Source organism: Ahaetulla prasina, chromosome 1, assembly GCF_028640845.1.
Source record: "Ahaetulla prasina isolate Xishuangbanna chromosome 1, ASM2864084v1, whole genome shotgun sequence".
Taxonomy (NCBI): domain Eukaryota; kingdom Metazoa; phylum Chordata; class Lepidosauria; order Squamata; family Colubridae; genus Ahaetulla; species Ahaetulla prasina.
The window spans coordinates 299,420,505-299,442,632 of NC_080539.1; the positions used below are offsets into that span (position 1 = coordinate 299,420,505).

The following is a 22,128-nucleotide window of genomic DNA, read 5'->3' on the forward strand; positions in this document are numbered from 1 at the left end:
TATGGTTGCTTACAAATATTTCAAATGGATTCCCTCATTTTAACTACATGGAAGCCAGATAGTTTAGTTGATCTCAAAGCTAAGGATTAGCAAAGTACTAGCTATTAACAAAAGCTAAATCATGTTTTGTAGAACTAAGAAAAATGCCATTTCACAATTTAGCATTCATAAAATCACAATACATTAAGCTTTTACTTACCTTGACAACTGAATATTATCTTCCATTATATTTGACAATTTACTGCTTCCAATACTTCATGTACCTCTAACAATTACTCTTTTGTATTGGAAGCCATATAGAACAATACTCTTTGTATGCTATTAAAATAAAAACTTGGAGCTTCAGTAAGAGGGGCATGTCTTTAAATTTTTAAGGGCATCCTCTACAAAATGACAGCATTCTCATAAAATGGATTAAATATTTTCCTGAACTGCTGCATTGAAGATTCCTTTCTACTTGTAATAATATGAAAAATTTATCACCAGTCCAGAGCAAACTCAAAGTGGAAACCAAGAACTAACTTAAACTAGCATTCCAAAATGTATCGCAACTTAACCTGGTAACATTAAACATTTCTGAGATTTGCTATTTAGATATATAAATATTAGTGTAGTACAAGCAACTAATCATTCAAGATCAACATACTTTTCTGTGCACTATTAAACAGAGCTGCTATGTCCACCTTCAAATTTCACATTAGTAGTTAACTTGGTGGCTTATTGGTTGCTAAGTACAAAACAATCTATGTGCAAAGCACAAAGAATTCTGAAAAGCAACGCCACAGTCTAGGTCTTAAATTCATTGAAGATACCAATGAGGAAAACACTCCCAATGTGTCCTACTTTATTCAGCAAGGCCTCAACACAGTGCATAGTACATTTGAGTAATTATAATTTGCCAATTTATTGGTTTTTGTTTTTACTGTTTACAATTTACCTACCTACGTGCGCTCTTCAGATGTCTCTGCTCATTTGAGAACACCCCCATCCACAACTTATTTAAGCTTGTAGAAAATTTGATTTGGAAATTAAACATTTATACATTTCTCAAAATATCTTTTAAGTACAGCTTTCAGCAGAACTTGACCTGGAGCGAGACCTCTTCTTTGGCGGAGGCGATGGAGAGGAATTCTGCGTGCCAGAGTGGTTTTTTTCAGAGCTTTTTCTTTCAGGTGTACGGCTTCGAGAGCCCCTTTTTTCTGGGGTGTGGCTTTTAGAACGAGACTTGCTGGTTGACTTAGAGGATCTTGCAGATCTTGACTTGCTGCGAGACCTTGAATAACTTCGAGAACGAGACCGGCTCCTAATAAACATTCAGCCATTAGTTTTCATTGTGTGTGACACTATATATTGGTCTTCATATTCACCAAATATGTTTGCATGCAATTTTGCATGTCTCTTATCATAGAATGCATATCACATAGAAGTCTGAAGATCTTAAGTCTTTAAAGAACTTTCTTTACAGTTTATCTCTTTCCAGTAATGGACTTACTGCTTCTTGAAGCACCAAGAATATGCTCCTCAGCTCATAGCCAATGTCTCTTCCGTAGTCTTATTTCCCAAGAATTATATATTTGGATTTCAATTTCAGCATAGCACCCACTACGCACACCAGTATTTAAAATAAAAATAATTTTGAAATGCTTTGTTCTGCAACTTTAGCATAATTCAGTAAATCCATTCATTTTATCCATTTACAGTAATTTCTCTGTCCTATCTAGTAAGTCCATATGGAATCCCAACCTAGTAAGAAATCAAGTAGAAATTCCACAATTTAAGAAGGAAAGGTTTCCTTCCCTTAAACCTTGGCATAGTATGTTTACTTAAAATGGGCAGCCAATATAAATATTTTAATTTACTCTGGGGTGTCTCCCAAATGATTGCAGCAGCAGCAAATTCAGTTGCTTTCATTTGTATTATATGGGTAATTTCGTTTCCTAAGTTTTTGAACAATACATTAACTATGTCTGATATCACTCTTTCTTGTAGGTTCTTAGCCAACAATGTACAAATGATGCTACCTGAAGTGTAAAATGGAGCAGCCTCTAGAGCAGTGATGGCGAACATTTTTGCCCTTGTGTGCCAAAAGTGTGGGGAGTGTAGGAGGGCGGGGTCGTGTGTGTATGCCCACACCAATAACACGCCCTGCTCCCCCCCGCGCATGTGCGCACGAGCCCCCCCTGCGCTCCCTCCCCTTTTGGCCGGAGGGGGGGCTATTTTTCACACTCTCTAGGAGCCTGGGGAGGGCAAAAACGCCCTTTTCCTCCCCTGGATGGAAGCGGCCTGTTTTCCGCCTCCGGAGGGCCTCCAGGGGGGTGGGGAAGGCCATTTTCGCCCTCCTCAGGCTCCTAGAAAGGCCCTGGAGCCTAGGAAGAGCAAAAAACAGGCCCCCACTCCAGAGGCCAGAAACAGCCTGTTTCCTGACTTCCAGTGGGCCTGGAATGCCTAAAAAGCTGAACTAGGGCAATGCTCGTGTGCCCACCGATATGGCTCTGTGTGCCACCTGTGGCATGTGTGCTATAGGTTTGCCATCACGGCTCTAGATGATTTGTACAAAATCTACTACTAATATCAAATGACAGAAAATTTATTCTTTGATAGAAAATTTTGGGGATACAATGCTGCTTCTGCAACATTCCCTGAATTATATAAATATTCCAAATTATTTTATTGCCATTCATATTATATTTTTAACTAATTACCTGCGCCTTTTGCGATCTTCAATTAGTTTAATTCTACGTCCATTTAATTCACTGCCATCCAATTTATCCATTGCACTCTTCATGTCACTGGATGATGCAAACTCTACCACTCTGTTGATTCATTAGCAAAATTACAATAAAAATTATTAGTGGTAATAATACCATATATTAAAATTCTTCTTTCACAGAATTATAAATACATTACTGGTTATCTTAGTTTCTCCCAAAACTTATAACCAAATGTCAGTATTACAGTATTTCCAATACTGAAGCCTGAAGTTATTACAATTTCAGAACATAACAGAAATGTGAAATATTTTCTCTGTATGTTCTTTAGAACTTCTCCATGGAAATTTTTCTGTTTCTAGCAAATGATTTTGTAGGAAACAATTTTTAAACAGAGATGAAAAGGAGCTGTTTCTCTCAGGTTTTTTGACTAATTCTATATATAATAAAAACAGTTAACAGAGTTTTGGGTTTTCTAGTTAATAACATTCAGAAAAATTCCATGATCCCAATAGACAGGATGGAGATCTGAACTGAATAAGTTCATAGCATTTTCAGTTATATTCTGGAACAAAGTTGTCTGTTAAACAGTATGGTGGAAGGGCTGGTGTTTAAAGCCCAGCCGCAGCAGATGCAAAATTTCAACTTACCCTTCATTTGGATTGTTTCTGTGAGCATCCACAAAAGTAACTTCCCCAGCTTTCCTCATGAAGTCTTTCAAATCCTGCAGTAAGAGTGATAGCGCAGGTTAGGAAATGAGTGTAAGATTCAAGATGCATTGTTAAACAGGACTTAATAGCTAACTATAGCAAAATGTCATATGCTATAACTATGAGAAAAATTAAACTAATTTATATAGTTAAGATATACCTTCTATAATGCCTAAAGTATATATAACATGTGTTTTAACTATGAACATATGCATGGTGTTATTAAATGCAAGCATTTGATTGCCTGAACTCCCAGTTCTCTTGTATATTCAAGGTTTGCCTAGAAACATTCTATGTCCCAGTCTATAAAAATTAAACACAAATGTCTTTATTAAGTTAATGCTAAGATTCTGTCACAACCTGTCAAAAGATAGTATTAAATTTTTTATGGCTTTTGTCAGTCTGTGCCACAACCTTAGTGTTATTTTAACAGAGACTTGCATTTAATGTAATTGAGATGGTGTTTATTTTGCAATGCTATGTAACTAAGTGTTAAAGACGTTTTTTAAAAAGTTGTTTATGCATTATTTCTTAATTTTTACAAAATGTCCCAATAATAGCTGACGTTTTATAGCCAGAGGCTACTTACCATAACATACCACAAGTGGTCAGATGATATAAGCAGGTACCCTTAAGCAAACAGTCGCTTGTCCAATAATTGCCTAGCAGTTCAAGAGGAACTCCCTTACATGGGAGGGACAGAGGAATGGATCATAGCAATGTGCTTCAGGGAAGATACCAAAGACCCTGAAAGCATTGGAAAGTCTCCGGAAGTGGCTCTAGAACCTGAGGTTGACCTGTGCTAGCCAATCGAGCTGTGAGCCAACCAGGGTCTACATCGCCATGATAGCTGTGTCATGGGTACCAAAGGGAAAACTCAGAACAGGCCAAGCCCTAGAAATTCAGCCACTAGGAACCCCAACCTCTTGGGTTCTTTCTCCTCCACACAAGAGAAACGAGGGCTAACCCAAAGCAAGGCTGTTAAAAGAGGTTCAAAATGAACTTGGTTAGAGTATATTTGTGAAAAAAAATATACAAACAAAAAGCCTAAAGTTGAATTAGATTACAGGATACCTCAAGTTATATAGTGTTTAATAAAGTTCTGCTCAGATTTTACAAACTAGCATGTGAATCTAACAGTTCAAACACCTGAAGAGCAGACATTCTTTCAAAGCAGGATTCAATTATAGTATACAGAATTCTCCAGTCAAAATTCTCCATAATAGATAATGAGTTTTTTAACAATAGAAGAACTTTGAAATCAAGATAGGAGTTATTAGTATACACTTGAATGAATCCTCTCAATATAAAACTTTTAACACATAATGCAGTATGATGGTAACAGTAATTCAAATGATTTTATCACAGTAAAAGGTGTATTTAAACAAACCCTTGCACATTTTTAATTCATTAACTATGAAATAAGATAGACACTCATTTATCTGTAAACCTGATTATATCATATTTCAAATTTGATTACCTGGTGTAAAATTTAATTAAGGTTAATGTTAAATTAGCTCTACATATTTCAATGTCACAAGACATTCAATTATTTTTCTTTAGAAATTAGAAGGAAAATTGAAATAACTCTATATTAACACTTTTATTTAAAAAGTATTTTTATTTTTCTCATCCTAGATTAGTGGAAAAATTTTAAAGGGAGGGAGGAAAATAAGTTGTATCAGAGCATACATATATATGTACCTTGGGAGTTACTAGCATCTGGATTTTAAAAGCATATATCAGTGGGAAACTAATATCTTTAAACCTAACATCTTAAAATTCTAACTTAGAATCCTTTAAATGCTAGCTAAATTCACAATATTTTACTGAATTTGTGAACTTATAAGGGGCGTGCATAAGAGCACAAAAGTGCCTACCGTTCCTGTCCTATTGTTCCCTTCATTATATCCAATTAATATAGTTGATGCATATTTTTAATTATATATATATATATTCAAGATATGCTGTTTTATCTATGACATTTGTTTGTGTATACTGTTGCGACAAAAAGAAATAAAAAAACCCCATAAGTAAAGCCTTGCCTCAGGCATGATTGATGACTTCTGTTAGCAAGGCTAAAGTTAATTAATTAGCCCTCCCACTCAAATTAAACAGGAGGGAAAGTGATTTCAAAGGACTATGAAACTTAGCTTGTGTTAAGAGTTACCTCAGGATTTTCCTCTTCCAATTATAATTCCTGAGATCTTACAAAGTGTATCTTATGACTATCTCATACTATATTTTAATTAGGAAAATAGAAAAGTAGGTGGTTGCTATTCAGTCTCTCTTGTTTTGAAGGAAATTAAGCTAGGCAAACAAGCTAATTAAGAAATGGGGATGGATGCATTATGATAAATATGTTTTCTTTCTGCCAGTAGCAGGCAGAGACTAACATTTATCAGGTTAAAACATCTACTTTTTTTGAAGCAGAGTATGAACACTGAGCACTAACTGAAGTCAAGTAAATAATATCTGCAATAACTTAGTGTTTCTTATACAATTGATAATCTCATCTAAATAAAACTTTTATTTCTTCAAAATAATTAGCTGCTTGTATCATGGAAGCAAAATAGATTTGAACAGAAAATCACTTTATAGTTTAAAAGCAAGGAAATTTTTAGAAGTTGTTTACGAAGAAGAACCACATGGATCCCATCTATAATTAGCTGTAAGGCATGGATCGCTCACAAATGGTTGTGATTGTTGATTGTTGTGGCTTTTGCATGCATTTCAGCAGAAGTATATAATGTTTGATGTTGTCCAGTGAAAACTCACATTAACTGCTTCATACCATTTTTCTCTCCACAGGTAACCAAGAACTAATAGAATTGTTAAAGATATGAATACTGGCTCATAATAAATAAATACACACGCAAGTGCTGTCTGTGTGTGTTTGTATATACACATATAAATACACACACACACAAAGTCCCAGAGGAATCATACTAGATGTGACTGAACAAAACTGCCAGAATATGGTTGTTAGTCATAAATAATCTAGTGGGTTTGTCCAAGGTTTATTTCTCTTATGTTTTCCTGCTTTCACTATAAAAATACACAGAAAGGCATTTAGAAACCATCATGCCAAAAATAGTAAACAAAACATGCATACATTTCAGAAAATGAATTGTGAAACAATTTTTCTCTGGTTAAAATGCCAAAAAGACAACATGCTAAGTAGTAAAAGTAAAGATTTCTCCTATCCAGTTGTGTCTGACTCTAGGGGGCGGTACTTGGCCCCGTTTTTTAGGTGAGGGGGGCCTGTGTTCAAAGACATTTCTGGTCATGTGGCCAGCATGACTATACAATGAGGCAATGGAACACTATTACCTTCTCACCAAAGTAATACCTATTTATTTGCTTGCATTTGTATGGTTTCAAACTGCAAGGTGGGAAGGAGCTGGGGCAGGAACGGGAGCTCAGCCCATTATTCAGTACTTGAGTCTTGAACTGCCAATCTTCTGCATCTTAACCACTAGGCCATTGTGCTCCCTATGCTAAATAGTATCAGCAGGTAATTGAATCTGGTAGTTGACAGGTGACTAAATGGGAGGAACAAAGAGGCTTTCTTCAGGACTAAAATAATGGAAGGACACCTCCTGTAGTTAAATGTTACAAGTCATAGAATGCTGAATCTCAGATGCTATGATAATATAAATTAAGGGCTGTTAGCTTCATTCTCTATTTATATACTTGCTAGTATGGATGCGTACTTGGAAATCAAATGCTGGGCTAAGTAGGTGTGATTAAGTAGCTTTCTAATATTTTAAAGTATTCCCATTGGAAGCCTCCTTATCAGAGTTTTTTCCACCATTACACTAAGTATGCAATGTTCTTTTATAAAAAGAACATTGCATACTTAAATTCTAAGCCATTTTTCTCTTCATATTTTATTTCTTCTGCATCAGGTCTGTTAGCCTGTGAATCATTTTGGAAGAGGTTGCAGATTATGTGCTTGCTGTAACACTCATAAGATACAAGATAACTTTTTTCAAACTACTTTACTCACTTTCCCCTGAATTATAAGAGGGCTATATTACTGAATGTAATCTCTATAAGACAAGTTTCATATTCATGTCATAAGATTTGACACTTCATAAGAGATGATACTGCAAACCTGGAAGATCACAGATACACCAATTAAACAAAATGTTTTTAACTGGAGTGTGCACCCTAAAATAATCAAAATTCCAATCTTCCTAGTTTCTCCCATGTGAATTTCTCATATTAAAGCAAGTGTAGCATGTTATGATAATCAATGCATCTGTTCTCCTCCAAATGCTATGACCCTATCTCTACGTTGACCTAAAATTATTGTGCAATATACTAAACTGCTAAAATCAGTCTCTTGACAGCTCTCCAGTTCATACTTGTGCAATTATAACAAATCTTGATGTAACATGTTGGTTTAGTAAATTTCAGATGAATCAAGAGAAACTCTGTTGATATGTTACATATTCCATGCACAAAATCTTATTTTTATGTATTAAATCCCATCTGCCACTTTATATATATATAAAATCCCAATGGATTTAATACTTTTTTTTGTTTTAATAGATATCTCTTTTTCCCCATTAGTCTGTTAAACTAAGGGTTTAGTTTCCTTCCAACCTTTTATTTGTTCTTCCTTCCTTGAGATGATGGAAAACTCTATTTAAAGAACAGATATTGAAATTATAGAGTGAAAAAATAATAGCACTCAAAATGTTTCAAGGCAGAATTTTTATTGTAAACCACCAAGAGTCATTTAAGTTAGACTGGTAGTATAATTTTGATTGCTGTCTCAATCGTTTTTGTACACTTATGCAAAAAGGACATAAAATGAAGTTCAATAAAAATGATGGCCATATGAGGATATCATGATGTCAAAAATGTATTAGGATTGTATTAGTTTATGCATAATATAGTTCTTCATACAGACTAAGATTATAGAAATTTTAGATAAAATCTAAACAGAATTGGTTAAAGAGCTGTGACCGTGCAGCAGTTAGAACACAGTATTGCAGACCAACTGCCCACAACCAGTTCAATCCTTACCAGCTCAAGGTTGACTCAGCCTTCCACCCTTCTGAGGTCGGTAAAATGAGTCAAATATGTTGACTCTGTAAACCGCTTTGCGGGGCTGTAAAACTATGAAGTGGTATATAAGTCTAAGCGCTACTGAAATTAAAACATAATATTTACAATTTACTGAGTTTTTTTACTTCTGCCCTATTAACACCTATTATTTCAATCTAGCATAATGCAGATTTTTTTTAAAAAAAAATCTGGAAATGTATACTTTTTTATACACTGACAACAGAATTTATGCTGTAAGAAGCACATACAGAAATAGTAAGTTGGAGAAGAATGGCTTAGTAACCTGAATGCTATTTTTAAAAAACTGAATGGGAGAATGAAATGTAATCATATAATTGTTTCCAAACTTGTTGAGGAGGGTATAGGTTTGCTAAAAAAATTTTTTAAGTAATTCCAAACAATTGCTAAGGGCCAAAAGAATCCCATTAGTAATAAACCAACTCAAGGATACATTAGAGAAAACCAAACCTGTGGTCTAAACTTTTATTTCCAAATGAATATCCGAAAACAACCCAAATAGTTCGTTTCACTGATAATACTTATGCCCAAATACATGCACAAATTGGATATTTAAAATCATGTTAGCTACTCACTGTAAGCCACAAGTCCCTTTCAGAATACAGATAACATAATGCACGAAACATCCTGCATTAGAACATAACACAATACTTTTAAACAGGTGAATAATTCTGTTCATTCTATTGAAGCCAGATATAAAATTGGAAACAATCTGCAGCTTTATCACTCATTGAGATCAGCCTTTTATTTATTATATTGGATGTTTAAGCATTGAGAGCTTTTTTTTCTGACAATCTTATGAGGTGAAGATTTTATTTGTCCAAGAAACACTAATTAGCAGTTTTTTAAATAAAAGCATTGTTTGCTTGTTGGTAATGCAAATGAAAGAAATGTAAGCCTCTTACTTAAAAAAATGTGCTAATGCTTTATATTACCTATTTTAGGAAACCAAAACCCATCCTTTTTTAAAAAACATAAATGTTATTTAAAGTAAGCACCAACTCACCTGCCAGCTGACACGTGAAGAAAGATTCTCAACTATAAGTCTGTGTTCAGTACGAAGAGGTGGACCATACTGACTACAAATGTAAAACATTTCCCGTTACTCTTTAACTAAATTTCCAGCAGAAAATTTAAACACTTTCTACTTTTGCCAGATTTTATCTCTTCAAAAAATTTCTAAGAAATATGACTACTCTGTATTTAAAAAATGTATTTAAAGAACAGCAGAGAGTTGTTACTAGTTTACATTATGAAAGCAAGCAGAACTACTTATGACTGCCAACCTCCCAGTTATGTGATTGCATTTTGGGTAATTGGCAACTGGTTCGCATTTACCACTGGTTGCAGTGTCCTATGGTCACAAAACTGCGGTTAGCAACATTTCCAGCAAAAAAGAAAAAGAAAAAAAAAAGCATATTCAGAAAACTTGACGTACTTAATGATCACATGATTTACTTACAACCACATGATTCAATTTACAATCATTACAACTGTCATAAAATCAAGTCTGGTCACATGGTGCCTCAACTTATGACTGCAAGAACTTGCAACCAAAATTCTGGGTTCTATTGTAGTCGTAAGTCAAGGACTACCTATACAACATTTCAGTATAGGTAGTCCTCGAGTTATAACCACAAGTGAGCCCAAAATTTATGTTGCTAAGTGAAACATTTGTTATGTGAGTCTGCCCCATTTTACGACTTTTCTTGCCACAGCTGTTAAGTGAATCATTGCATTTGTTAAGTTAGTAGCATGGTTGTTAAGTGAATCTGGCTTCCCCATTGACTTCGCTTGTCAGAAGTTTACAAAAGCTGATCACATGATCCCAGGACACTGCAACCATCATAAGCATGAACCACTTGCCAAGCATCTGAATTTTGATCATGTGACCTTGGGGATGCTGCAAAGGTGAAAAACTATCATGTCACTTTTTTTAGTGCCGTTGTAACTTTGAATGGTCACTAAATGAACTGTTGTAATTCAAGGGCTACCTGTACTGAAAGCTTTCATACTGAAAGATATCACCTAATACAACAATTTCCAAGGAATTTATATCTTTGGCACAAATAATGAATATATATGAACAAATCAGCCCCGAGAGGATAAGGTTGTGGGTTATATGTGCTTTTCAATAAGCTGCAGTAAGCTCAGGAACTACTGAGTTCATTGACATAATAACAGCTCTGCTACTACAAGAGCTGGCTTGTTGCCATCAAACCCCAAGGTGTTATAAGAGAAGTGTATGAATAATTGAAGCCTCCACATTTGTTTATTCAGTCTATCTTAAAAGTGATCGCTTTGTCATATCACAACAAATGCAACAATCAACATTTTTGGGAGAATTAAGAGGCAATTTAGTTGCACACAATTTAATTTGCATACCTCTAAATGCCCCCTTTTACGACTTTTCTTGCCACAGCTGTTAAGTGAATCATTGCATTTGTTAAGTTAGTAGCATGGTTGTTAAGTGAATCTGGCTTCCCCATTGACTTCGCTTGTCAGAAGTTTACAAAAGCTGATCACATGATCCCAGGACACTGCAACCATCATAAGCATGAACCACTTGCCAAGCATCTGAATTTTGATCATGTGACCTTGGGGATGCTGCAAAGGTGAAAAACTATCATGTCACTTTTTTTAGTGCCGTTGTAACTTTGAATGGTCACTAAATGAACTGTTGTAATTCAAGGGCTACCTGTACTGAAAGCTTTCATACTGAAAGATATCACCTAATACAACAATTTCCAAGGAATTTATATCTTTGGCACAAATAATGAATATATATGAACAAATCAGCCCCGAGAGGATAAGGTTGTGGGTTATATGTGCTTTTCAATAAGCTGCAGTAAGCTCAGGAACTACTGAGTTCATTGACATAATAACAGCTCTGCTACTACAAGAGCTGGCTTGTTGCCATCAAACCCCAAGGTGTTATAAGAGAAGTGTATGAATAATTGAAGCCTCCACATTTGTTTATTCAGTCTATCTTAAAAGTGATCGCTTTGTCATATCACAACAAATGCAACAATCAACATTTTTGGGAGAATTAAGAGGCAATTTAGTTGCACACAATTTAATTTGCATACCTCTAAATGCCCCCTTTTTCAGAATATCCAGATCTTCAGAGCATTTAAACAGAAGTTTCAGAATCCCCCAACTGGCAGGCTGAGGCATTGGAAATAGTAGTCTCTTCTTGTCTGGCACTATCTGTCATGAACGTTACTACCATGCCAGATACCCATGAAAATCAGTCACATATCCTACTTTAAAAGTTCATTTTTAGCCTGGACCTTGGATCATTCCTACTGCAGCAATAGCACTGCATTAAAAAAAAGAGAAGCTGAACAGGACATTTCAATATGCAAAAGTACAAATTCTCAATGCTTTGTACTTGTGGATGGCAAGAAATTTGCCTCAGAATGTAATGCAAAAATACAAATGTTATATGACTTAGAATAACTTTATTGTCACTTTGAATGTACACTACTAGGCATACATTAAAATGAAATTTCGTTATATTTTATATAACCATCAATACAAGGGTCTGAATATGTACTAGCTACTTCTAATAACAGTTTATACCAGAGAATCTGAGAAACATGAGTGTTATTTTTAAAGACACTATCAAATGTGTGTCACAAATATAATGCTTCAATAGCCCCTATACGTTTCAAAAGAAACATTTCTTAAAATCTCAAATTTCAGTTTCACTATACGATGTGATAGCCCTAAGATACTGCTAGCTTTTACAGCTATATTTTTCAACGATAGTCCAGCTGTCCCGCAACTTAAAATGATAGGTTATAGGTACAACCAGGACACAATACAGCTTACAATAGCCATTCTAGTCAATGATGCTCATATAGCTTTATAGACTGAAATTTAAACTTTATGAAGCCCAAATTATAAACCTTTCCTTTCGAGACTGAGTAGAAGCTGAAAATAATTTGTAGAAGCAATTACCGTATATACTCGAGTATAAGCCGACCCGAATATAAGCCGAGGCACCTAATTTTACCACAAAAAACTGGGAAAAACTATTGACTCGAGTATAAGCCGAGGGTGGGAAATGAGGCAGCTACTGGTCAATGTAAAAAATAAAGATAGAGCCAAGTAAAATAACATGAATATTTATTTGAACGAAAAACATTTCCCTACATTTCTTGTGGGCAGAAGGTGGACCCCTATGTTTCCTTGAAAACACCTCCCAATATTTATTAGAGTGACTTCTCTCCCCAGAAGAAAGGTCTGGCTGTTTAACAATCCCGTCAGCTAAATCCTATCGAGTCAAAGGGCCAGTCAATGGGGCTAGGATGAATTCTGGGTCACCAGGGACCCTTTTTGTGCCGTTCCCCAACCAGGCGGGCCAAGCAGCCGCTCTTTAGCGGCTCTGGAATGGATGTTGAGGTAACCCGAAGAGGCAGCCTCTTTTCAACTCCCCGCCTTTTAAACGCCTGCCGGGCGGCGACAGGGACGCGGACACCATGGCGCCCGTTCTTCTCCGCTTTTATTTTATTTTAGTATTCAATCGGCAGCAGAGGCTCGAGCCTTCTGGGCGCCGGGAAAAGGAGCCGAGGAGCTGCAGCAACGTTGCAAGAGAGCCGAAAAGAGGGGTGGGGAGAGAAGCAAAAAGAAGAAGAAGCAGCAAGCTTTCCAGCCGACTTGATTGTGGCGCGAGAATCCGATCCACCGCCTCCTTCCCCGGCCGACAGGGCTGAACTGCGCTGCACCACCACTTCCCAAAACAGATTTCCAGACTTGGAAGCAGCCCGCCACGAAAGGAGGAGGAGGAGGAGGAAGCGGCGGCGCGGCTGCTCCTGCTGCTGTTCGCTCTCCGCCCCTTCCAGCGCCTTGGCGCGGGCGAGAGAGAGCAGAGAAAGGAACCGCGCCGTCCGACCGGCTGTGTGTGTGTTTGTGGTGGGGTCTCGTCCCAGCCACCCACCCACTCGCTCCCTTTCCCTCTTGGGCGTGGGCTGATCTTAAAGCGCTGTCCCGGCGGGGCCGTCGCCTCCTCCTCTTCCTCCACGCTCGCTCCTCTTGCCGCCCCTCAACCCCCATCCCCACCCTCTCCAGCGTGAAGGTCACCTCCTCCTCTTCCAGGCGGCGGCGGCTCGGCGGGCGCCACAGCCGGCAGCTCCGCTTCCCTCCCACCTTCCTCCTTGCTAAAGGGCCAAAGTCGGCTCCCCGCCCGCGCGGGACCCGAGCAAGCGGTCGCAGTCCAGCGAGCGGTGGCGACATGCGGCGCCACTCCGCTTTCACCGTTCGGCTGGACTGCGACCGGCTTGGCTCGGTCGCAGTAACTCCCGCCAGGCTGTGCCGCGAAGAAACCATTTAAAAGCCCGCCACAGCTCTTCTCCCTCCGTGCTTCAGAAGTTGGGCTTTTAAATGGTTTCTTGGCGGCACAGCCTGGCGGGAGTTACTGCGGACCCGAGCAAGCGGTCGCAGTCCAGCGAGCGGTGAAAGCGGCGGCGCTCGGCATGTCGCTTTCACCGTTCGGCTGGACTGCGACCGGCTTGGCTCGGTCGCAGTAACTCCGCCAGGCTGTGCCGCGAAGAAACCATTTAAAAGCCCAACTTCTGAAGCACGGAGGAGAAGAAAGCCCTGGCGGGGCTTTTAAATGGTTTCTTCGCGGCACAGCCTGGCGGGAGTTACTGCGGACCCGAGCAAGCGGTCCCAGTCAGCGAGCGGTGGCGACATGCGGCGCGCTCGCTTTCACCGTTCGGCTGGACTGCGACCGCTTGGCTCGGTCGCAGTAACTCCGCCAGGCTGTGCGCGAAGAAACCATTTAAAAGCCCAACTTCTGAAGCACGGAGGAGAAGAAAGCCCTGGCGGGGCTTTTAAATGGTTTCTTGGCACAGCCTGGCGGGAGTTACTGCGGACCCGAGCAAGCGGTCCCAGTCCAGCGAGCGGTGAAAGCGACATGCGGCGCGCTCGCTTTCACCGTTCGGCTGGACTGCGACCGCTTGGCTCGGGTCCGCAGTAACTCCGCCAGGCTGTGCGCGAAGAAACCATTTAAAAGCCCAACTTCTGAAGCACGGAGGGAGAAGAAAGAAAGCCCTGGCGGGGCTTTTAAATGGTTTCTTGGCACAGCCTGGCGGGAGTTACTGCGGACCCGAGCAAGCGGTCCCAGTCAGCGAGCGGTGAAAGCGACATGCGGCGCGCTCGCTTTCACCGCTCGCTGGACTGCGACCGCTTGGCTCGGTCGCAGTAACTCCGCCAGGCTGTGCCGCCAAGAAACCATTTAAAAGCCCAACTTCTGAAGCACGGAGGAGAAGAAAGCCCTGGCGGGGCTTTTAAATGGTTTCTTCGCGGCACAGCCTGGCGGAGTTACTGCGGACCCGAGCAAGCGGTCGCAGTCCAGCCGAACGGTGAAAGCGGCGGCGCTCGGCATGTCGCTTTCACCGCTCGCTGGACTGCGACCGCTTGGCTCGGGTCCGCAGTAACTCCCGCCAGGCTGTGCCGCGAAGAAACCATTTAAAAGCCCAACTTCTGAAGCACGGAGGGAGAAGAAAGAAAGCCCTGGCGGGGCTTTTAAATGGTTTCTTCGCGGCACAGCCTGGCGGGAGTTACTGCGGACCCGAGCAAGCCGGTCCCAGTCCAGCCGAACGGTGAAAGCGACATGCCGAGCGCCGCCCGCCACCGCTCGCTGGACTGCGACCGCTTGGCTCGGGTCCGCAGTAACTCCGCCAGGCTGTGCCGCGAAGAAACCATTTAAAAGCCCAACTTCTGAAGCACGGAGGGAGAAGAAAGAAAGCCCTGGCGGGGCTTTTAAATGGTTTCTTCGCGGCACAGCCTGGCGGGAGTTACTGCGGACCCGAGCAAGCGGTGCCCAGTCCAGCCGAACGGTGAAAGCGAGCGCGCCGCATGTCGCTTTCACCGTTCGGCTGGACTGCGACCGGCTTGGCTCAGGTCCGCGCGGCGAACTGCTCAGCCTTGGGCAAATCCCGCCGGACGATCTCGCCGCCTCTTTGGCGTCTCCTGTGCGGGGTTCCCGAAGTACATCAAGACGTAGACTCGAGTATAAGCCGAGGGGGCGCTTTTCAGCACAAAAAACGTGCTGAAAAACTCGGCTTATACTCGAGTATATACGGTATGTGCAATCTGTAAACACTTCAGTTACAAGCAGTAGCAGTAACCTCTCTTCTCAATGTTTAAATTATTTGAACCTAGCATCTTCAACCAATAAAGTGCATATACCAAAATTATTTGCAATTACATTAGCATGGAGTTACAAAAATAAAAAAGATGATTTTATTGCCTTACTGGAGAAATATCTTTAAATGTATCTAGAAATATCAACTATATTACAATCCTGAATCTAAGGACTGAGATATTTTAAAACCACATGTAACAGTGCAGTAAACAAAATATCCTTCTTACCTAGATCCACCCCCATAAGACTGGTAGTAATTGAATCGTTGTGGGTATCTGCCCCTACCCCCTCTTCGAGCTCTGGCATGTTCAATTGTAACCCTGTTAAAAATAAGTAAGTTTAGTATTTCAGTCTTTTTCTAACGGAAAGGAGTATATTAAACAACCAAATATGATGGTGATAATTTTGAACAAACTTAAGAACAAAAGCAATTTCTTGTTAACTCAGATCATTATAATCAAGAAAAACTCTTGACTGCCTAAATTAAGGTCTTCAGACATTTGTAACTGAAAATTAAAAAGATATGTAAGATGATTAAATAATGTGCATTCATTTCTACAGCATTTATTTAGTTAGGAATTGGCCAAGAAATTAACTGAAAAACCAATTTCGTAAACAGCAGATTACTCCCCACCAACTTTTCCATCAAGGTGTACACAGAGTACTTGGGGGCGGGGAAGATTCTCTACTGTCTATGTTAAAGAATAAAGACTGATTCAGTAGGAAGATATTCCTGATGTTTCTTAATTTATCAAGCTTCTGCACAAGTGAATCCCATTTGTGCTTAAGGAGTTCTAGGGGGTACCTCTAAGACCAGAAGTTCTCTGTATTGGAGAAGTCAAACATCTCCAATATAAACCAACAATGTTTTTGGCTGCTTCAGAAAACTGAATATTTATTAATTTTGTTACAAATACACTATGTGCTTATCTCAAATATAATCTGAAATCCTCCCTATGACACTTCATTCACTTTCATTAATCTTCTGATTTAAGGCTTTGTGTTTCAAAATTAAAAAATTTTTAAAGTATCTTTTAATTCTCAATATTACCCCATAATTTCTGTGTAAATTTAATTGGTCCTAGTAAACATACTGTCTGACTGTGCATTTGGGATTTTTTCCCATATGAATTAGCATACATGGTGTTGTCCCTTTTTATTCTATCCTCACAATAACCCTACAAAGTACATTAGAATGAAACAAAAAAGTCAGATTTGCAATTGCACTGTCATATGACTTGAGATTAAACAGTACCTTTCATTACACAGCTCTTTGCCATTCAATTCATAAACTGCATCATCTGCATCTCTGTGATCCTCAAATTCCTAGGAAAACAAAAGAATGAAACAAGTAAAATATTTTTGCTATTAAAAATTCTATCAGCTATTGCTCTGGTTATTGTTGGAGCTATAATTTAAAATTGCCTAACCCTAATTTTAATTCCTGAGATTAATTTTTACCCATTGCATTGTATCAAATGTGGAGAACTCAGATGTCTCCACATTATGCTCATAATTTTCAGCATTCCTCCCTATTGGTATAAATATACGAGTCTGTTACAGGTAGTCCTTGCTTATTGACTACTTCATTTAATGAAATAAATATTTTTTTTAAAAAAAACTTTGCAATCACTCTTAACATTTACAACTGTTACAGTGTCCAATATATGTGTACATTGCTATGAGCTTGGGACATGCAATGTTAATAGAGAAGGCAGAAGTAAAATCATAAGTCATGGTCATGTGATTTTTCATTTAGCGACCAAAGGGAAACTGAGGAACTGTCATGGTTATATGATTTTCTGCTTAGCAATCAAATTGACCCAATTGTGGTCACTAAGTAACGGCTCCTGCATAAGATATAGTTCAGAAAAACAAAAATATATAAGCTCCTCATGTTTGCTCCAGACTGTGCTATCCTTTTATATGACTATATCTTCAGGAGTGAGAGATGATGGAACATGCAGTTCCACAAATCTGGTGTTCACCAGGACTGAGAAAGTTTTTACAGTGATTTTTTAAAAAAATCTATTCATTTTAAGTAAATAAAACAAAATATACCTTATTTATATGTATATCTAGAATATGCAAGGATTTCACACCAAAATATTGGAAATTAAATTATAAGGTTCTACTAAATCCTGTAATTTTTCTTACTAGAATATTTGAAAATCTGTAAAAATATTGGCATTGTCCAATATTTTTAATAAACCATTTAATTTTTAAATTATTAAAAATATTTAATAAATATTTTTAATAAACCAGTAAAACCCTCTTCATAATATTGAAATAAATTTTCAAAGACTCAAATAAAAGTCATTAATAGAATTTCATAATATAATTTTAACAAACTTTTCATGTTAGGTTTTTACATAAATGGTGACCAAAAGCTAGAAGTTATTTAAAGATACAACTACTTGCGGCCTCCATAAACATGGAAGGCTAAATGTAAGGGGATCCAAACTGTTGCTTGGAAGAAAGATAAACAACTGCTCAATTTGCCCATTTTCTTCTCCTTTCAAGGATGAGAGAAATTATATGACATTCCCAACATTAATCATTCACTTTTGGTTCTCTCATGAGCTGCAATAATATGCATAAAGACATAATTTATTGTTGCCTGCACTGGTACAGGCTGGTTAGCTATTTCTGTCTCTAGCAGCAGAAAAGACAAGTCTATATAACTTAAAGAGTTTGCTTGTTAAAAACATTGCTAACAATTTATTGAATTTTCTTCTCCAGTTAAAAGTGGGACAGGTATGCACTTCTATCAGTATTGTATTCTTTATTTCTTTGAGAGAATGAAGAAATGTGTCAGGTTTCTTTCTAGCTTATCTCCAATTTTTAACAGCAATATTATGGAGCAAAATTGTGCAGGAAATAAAATTACGGAGATTCTCCTGCTTCTTTTCTAGTTCATATTTTCTAAGAAAAACAGTGCAGCACTAATGTCTACCCTTTCTCATTTCTTAAAAAGGGTTTACTGGAGAGACATGGAGGCCCTGGAATGGAAAAGATAGTTACAAGAGAAAAAAGAATACCTATAGCTCAGGTTTGAACTGTGGAGTCCTTGGTACTCTCAGAGTTTGATTATTTGCCTGCAGACATTAAATTACCCATTAGGTAACATCTAGTGATGTCAGGTTGTTCCCTGTTTATATACATTAGTTTGCCCTGCAGTGTTGGTGGGGGTGTGGTTTTTCCCTTGGTAATTCCATGATTAGGGTATTGTTTCCAGCCTCATTGTTCCTGTATTCTTGAATTAAAAAGCTGAGGCTGCAATGAGACTTGTATGACCAAATTACAGCACAGACTACACTCTAAGGGGATGTTCCAGATACCAACTATAAATAAAAACAGGTATCAAAGTAAATGAACACATATATAGTGCATCACATTATGTACTATATGTGTATTACCACATATTGCTCCAGTAGCTGCCCAAAACAGAAAATATACCTGAATAAATATACTTACCACAAAACCAAAGCCATTTTTGAGATTAATCTCACGGATACGGCCATATCCTTTGAAAAATTTCTCTACGTCTCGTTCCCGAGCATGGGGGCTTAACCGTCCAACAAAGACACGACAGCCACTCATTCTATTCCAAGCTGCAAAAAATAAAGTTCAGGAATTCTTGTTAAAAACTGCTACTTAAATAAATCCAAACTTAGAGGTTTTTAAAATAAGGGGCTATATTTTAAACCATGATTCTTGTATTTTTGGAATTTTCTTTCTTTTCTTCATTTCTGTAAGAATTCATATAAGAATAACAGCTTTGGAAGGGATCTTCTTAGAGATTTTCTAGTTCAACTCCCTCCTCAGGCATGAAGCTCTATCCCATTTCGGACAAACTGTTGTCCAATCTCTTTTTAAAAACTTCCGGTGTTGGAGCACCCACAACTTCTGGAGGCAAAAATTGTTCCACTGATTGTTTAATTGTCAGAAAATTCCCTGGATATTTTTTTCCCCCGGAACCTGGATGCAATGTTGTCAAAAACACATCTGCGAACTACTTATTTATTTATTTATTTATTATTTAAATTTATATACCGCCCTATCTCCCAAAGGACTCAGGGCGGTTCACAGGCATATAAAACATCGATACACAAAATTAAAATAATCTTTAAAAAACTTATTCCAATGCCCTATCATTAAAAATAGAAATATAAATATTAAAATCAATTTAAAACCCCTATAAAATTTAAAATCTAAGCCAGTCCTGCACAGATGAATAAATGTGTCTTGAGCTCGCGACGGAAGGTACGAAGGTCCGGAAGTTGACGGAGTCCTGGGGAGCTCGTTCCAGAGGCGGAGCCCCACAGAGAAGGCCCTTCCTGGGCGTCGCCAGACGACACTGCCTAGCTGACGGCACCCTGAGGAGTCCCTCCTGTGAGAGCGCACGGGTCGGTGAGAGGTATCTGGTCGCAGTAGGCGGTCCCGTGATAACCCGGCCCTATGCCATGGGCGCTTTAAAGGTGGTCACCAAAACCTTGAAGCGCACCGGAAGGCCACAGGTAGCCAGTGCAGCCTGCGCAGGATGGGTGTTATCACGGGAGCCACGAGGGCTCCATCTATCACCAGCGCAGCCGCATTCTGGACTAACTGTAGCCTCCGGATGCCCTTCAAGGGAGCCCCATGTAGAGGCGTTGCAGTAATCCAGGCGAGGCGTCACGGGCGTGAGTGACCGTGCATAGGGCCTCCCGGTCCAGAAAGGCGCAACTGGCGCACCAGGCGAACCTGGTAGAACGCTCTCCTGGAGCGGCCGTCAAATGATCTTCTAGAGACAGCCGTTCATCCAGGAGGGCGCCTAAGTTCGCACCCTCTCCATCGGGGCCAGTGACTCGCCACCGATGGTCAGCCGCGGATTTAGCTGACTGTACCGGGATGCCGGCATCCACAGCCACTCCGTCTTGGAGGGATTGAGCTTGAGCCTGTTTCTCCCCATCCAGTCCCGTGCGGCCTCCAGACACCGGGACAGCACTTGATAACCGTTGGGGTGGTCCGGTGTAGAAAAGTACAGCTGGGTGTCATCCGCATACAGCTGGTACTTCACACCGAAACCACTGATGATCTCACCCAGCGGCTTCATGTAGATGTTAAACAGAAGGGGCGAGAGAATCGACCCCTGCGGCACCCCACAAGTGAGGCGCCTCGGGGCCGACCTCTGCCCCCCTGTCAACACCGACTGCGACCGGTCGGAGAGATAGGAGGAGAACCACCGATAAACGGTGCCTCCCACTCCCAATCCCTCCAATCGGCGCAGCAGGATACCATGGTCGATGGTATCGAAAGCCGCTGAGAGGTCTAATAGGACCAGGGCAGAGGAACAACCCCTATCCCTGGCCCTCCAGAGATCATCATACTAACGCTAATGAAAATAGATGATTCTGGCCTTTCTTAGTCTTACCCCAATTGCTACTAGCATGGCCATCTTTTCAGGTTCATATAACCTTTGGATCACTCTGCTAAGCGCCTTCAAAATAAACAGGCAAGTTCCAAAATCACCCATTTAAGCAAACACACTCCGATGGCCGATTCCTACGAAGGCCAGGCAGTCAACTTAGAAACAAAAACAAACCATCATCCCTTCAGAGATAGCTCTCAAAGCTGTAGAAAAACAGCGATCCAAGAGGTTTCGCTTGGTTCGAAATAGAGACCTTGCTTATGCAGAGGAAATGCAAGCGTTCAAAGAGGAGAATAGAGGTCATTAAAAATCACCTCTGCTTTCGCCCCCCTTTCTCAAAGAGTTCCTCTTCAACAGAACTGGACGTTAATCGGTTTAGGCAGGAGATGCGGGGTGCAGAACTTTGGAGGAAACCAACACCGGCCGGAGGAGGAAACGAGGAAGCTCAAGAAAGGAAATGGGGGGGGGGAGGAGAAGAGAAAAGAGAAACTTAACGGCAACAATGACGGAGGCGGAGAGGCTGCTGGGAGGGGAAAAGGAAGCGAAGACCAGGCTGAGCAACCGATAAGGGAAACGGCCCAGGCTAGGCTGAGCTTCAGCCTCAGAGCCACCTGCCGCTTACGGAGCCATTTAAAAATCGTTACCTTCCCCCTCCCCCGAGAAGTTTCGGCCGGCTCACCTTCGCTTCCGCCTTCGTCTCCCCGCTCTACCGCCTGAAAGGAGACCGACGCTCACGGCAATGGCAGAGCGTTTTAAGGAAACTCGTTTCGCCCGTGCGGAACAGCAACGTTCACTTCAGTCCGCCAGAGAAAATGGCGGCGCTACTTCCCTTAAGAGGAGCGGCAACGAGGCAATGGCGCCTGCGCAGATCCTTGAAGCTCCAACCCGCTGGCGGACTGCGATTCCCAGACTTCAGTGCGCGCGTAGTCCGAGCTCTCGGGTAAACCCGGGTGGAAGGGAGCTTTTCCCTCTGTGGGGAGTTGCAGGCGGAAGTTACCTACTAGGGCCGCGTGGAGAACGGGAAGGGGGGGGCGGGGAGGCGTG

At 40.2% G+C, this 22,128-nt stretch overlaps 1 protein-coding gene across 1 annotated transcript; it reads right to left on the bottom strand.

The window, feature by feature from the left end:
* Positions 1-748: 748 nt before the first annotated feature.
* Positions 749-21,922, bottom strand: LOC131187526 (serine/arginine-rich splicing factor 5-like). Its single transcript, XM_058161906.1, has 8 exons — positions 21,764-21,922; positions 19,152-19,288; positions 16,930-17,000; positions 15,902-15,994; positions 9,525-9,597; positions 3,359-3,432; positions 2,703-2,813; positions 749-1,303 (listed from the first exon to the last, which is right to left on the bottom strand). The coding sequence occupies exons 2-8, from the start codon at positions 19,275-19,277 to the stop codon at positions 1,060-1,062; spliced, it is 792 nt and encodes a 263-aa protein (XP_058017889.1). The 5' UTR covers positions 19,278-19,288; positions 21,764-21,922; the 3' UTR covers positions 749-1,059.
* Positions 21,923-22,128: the final 206 nt, after the last annotated feature.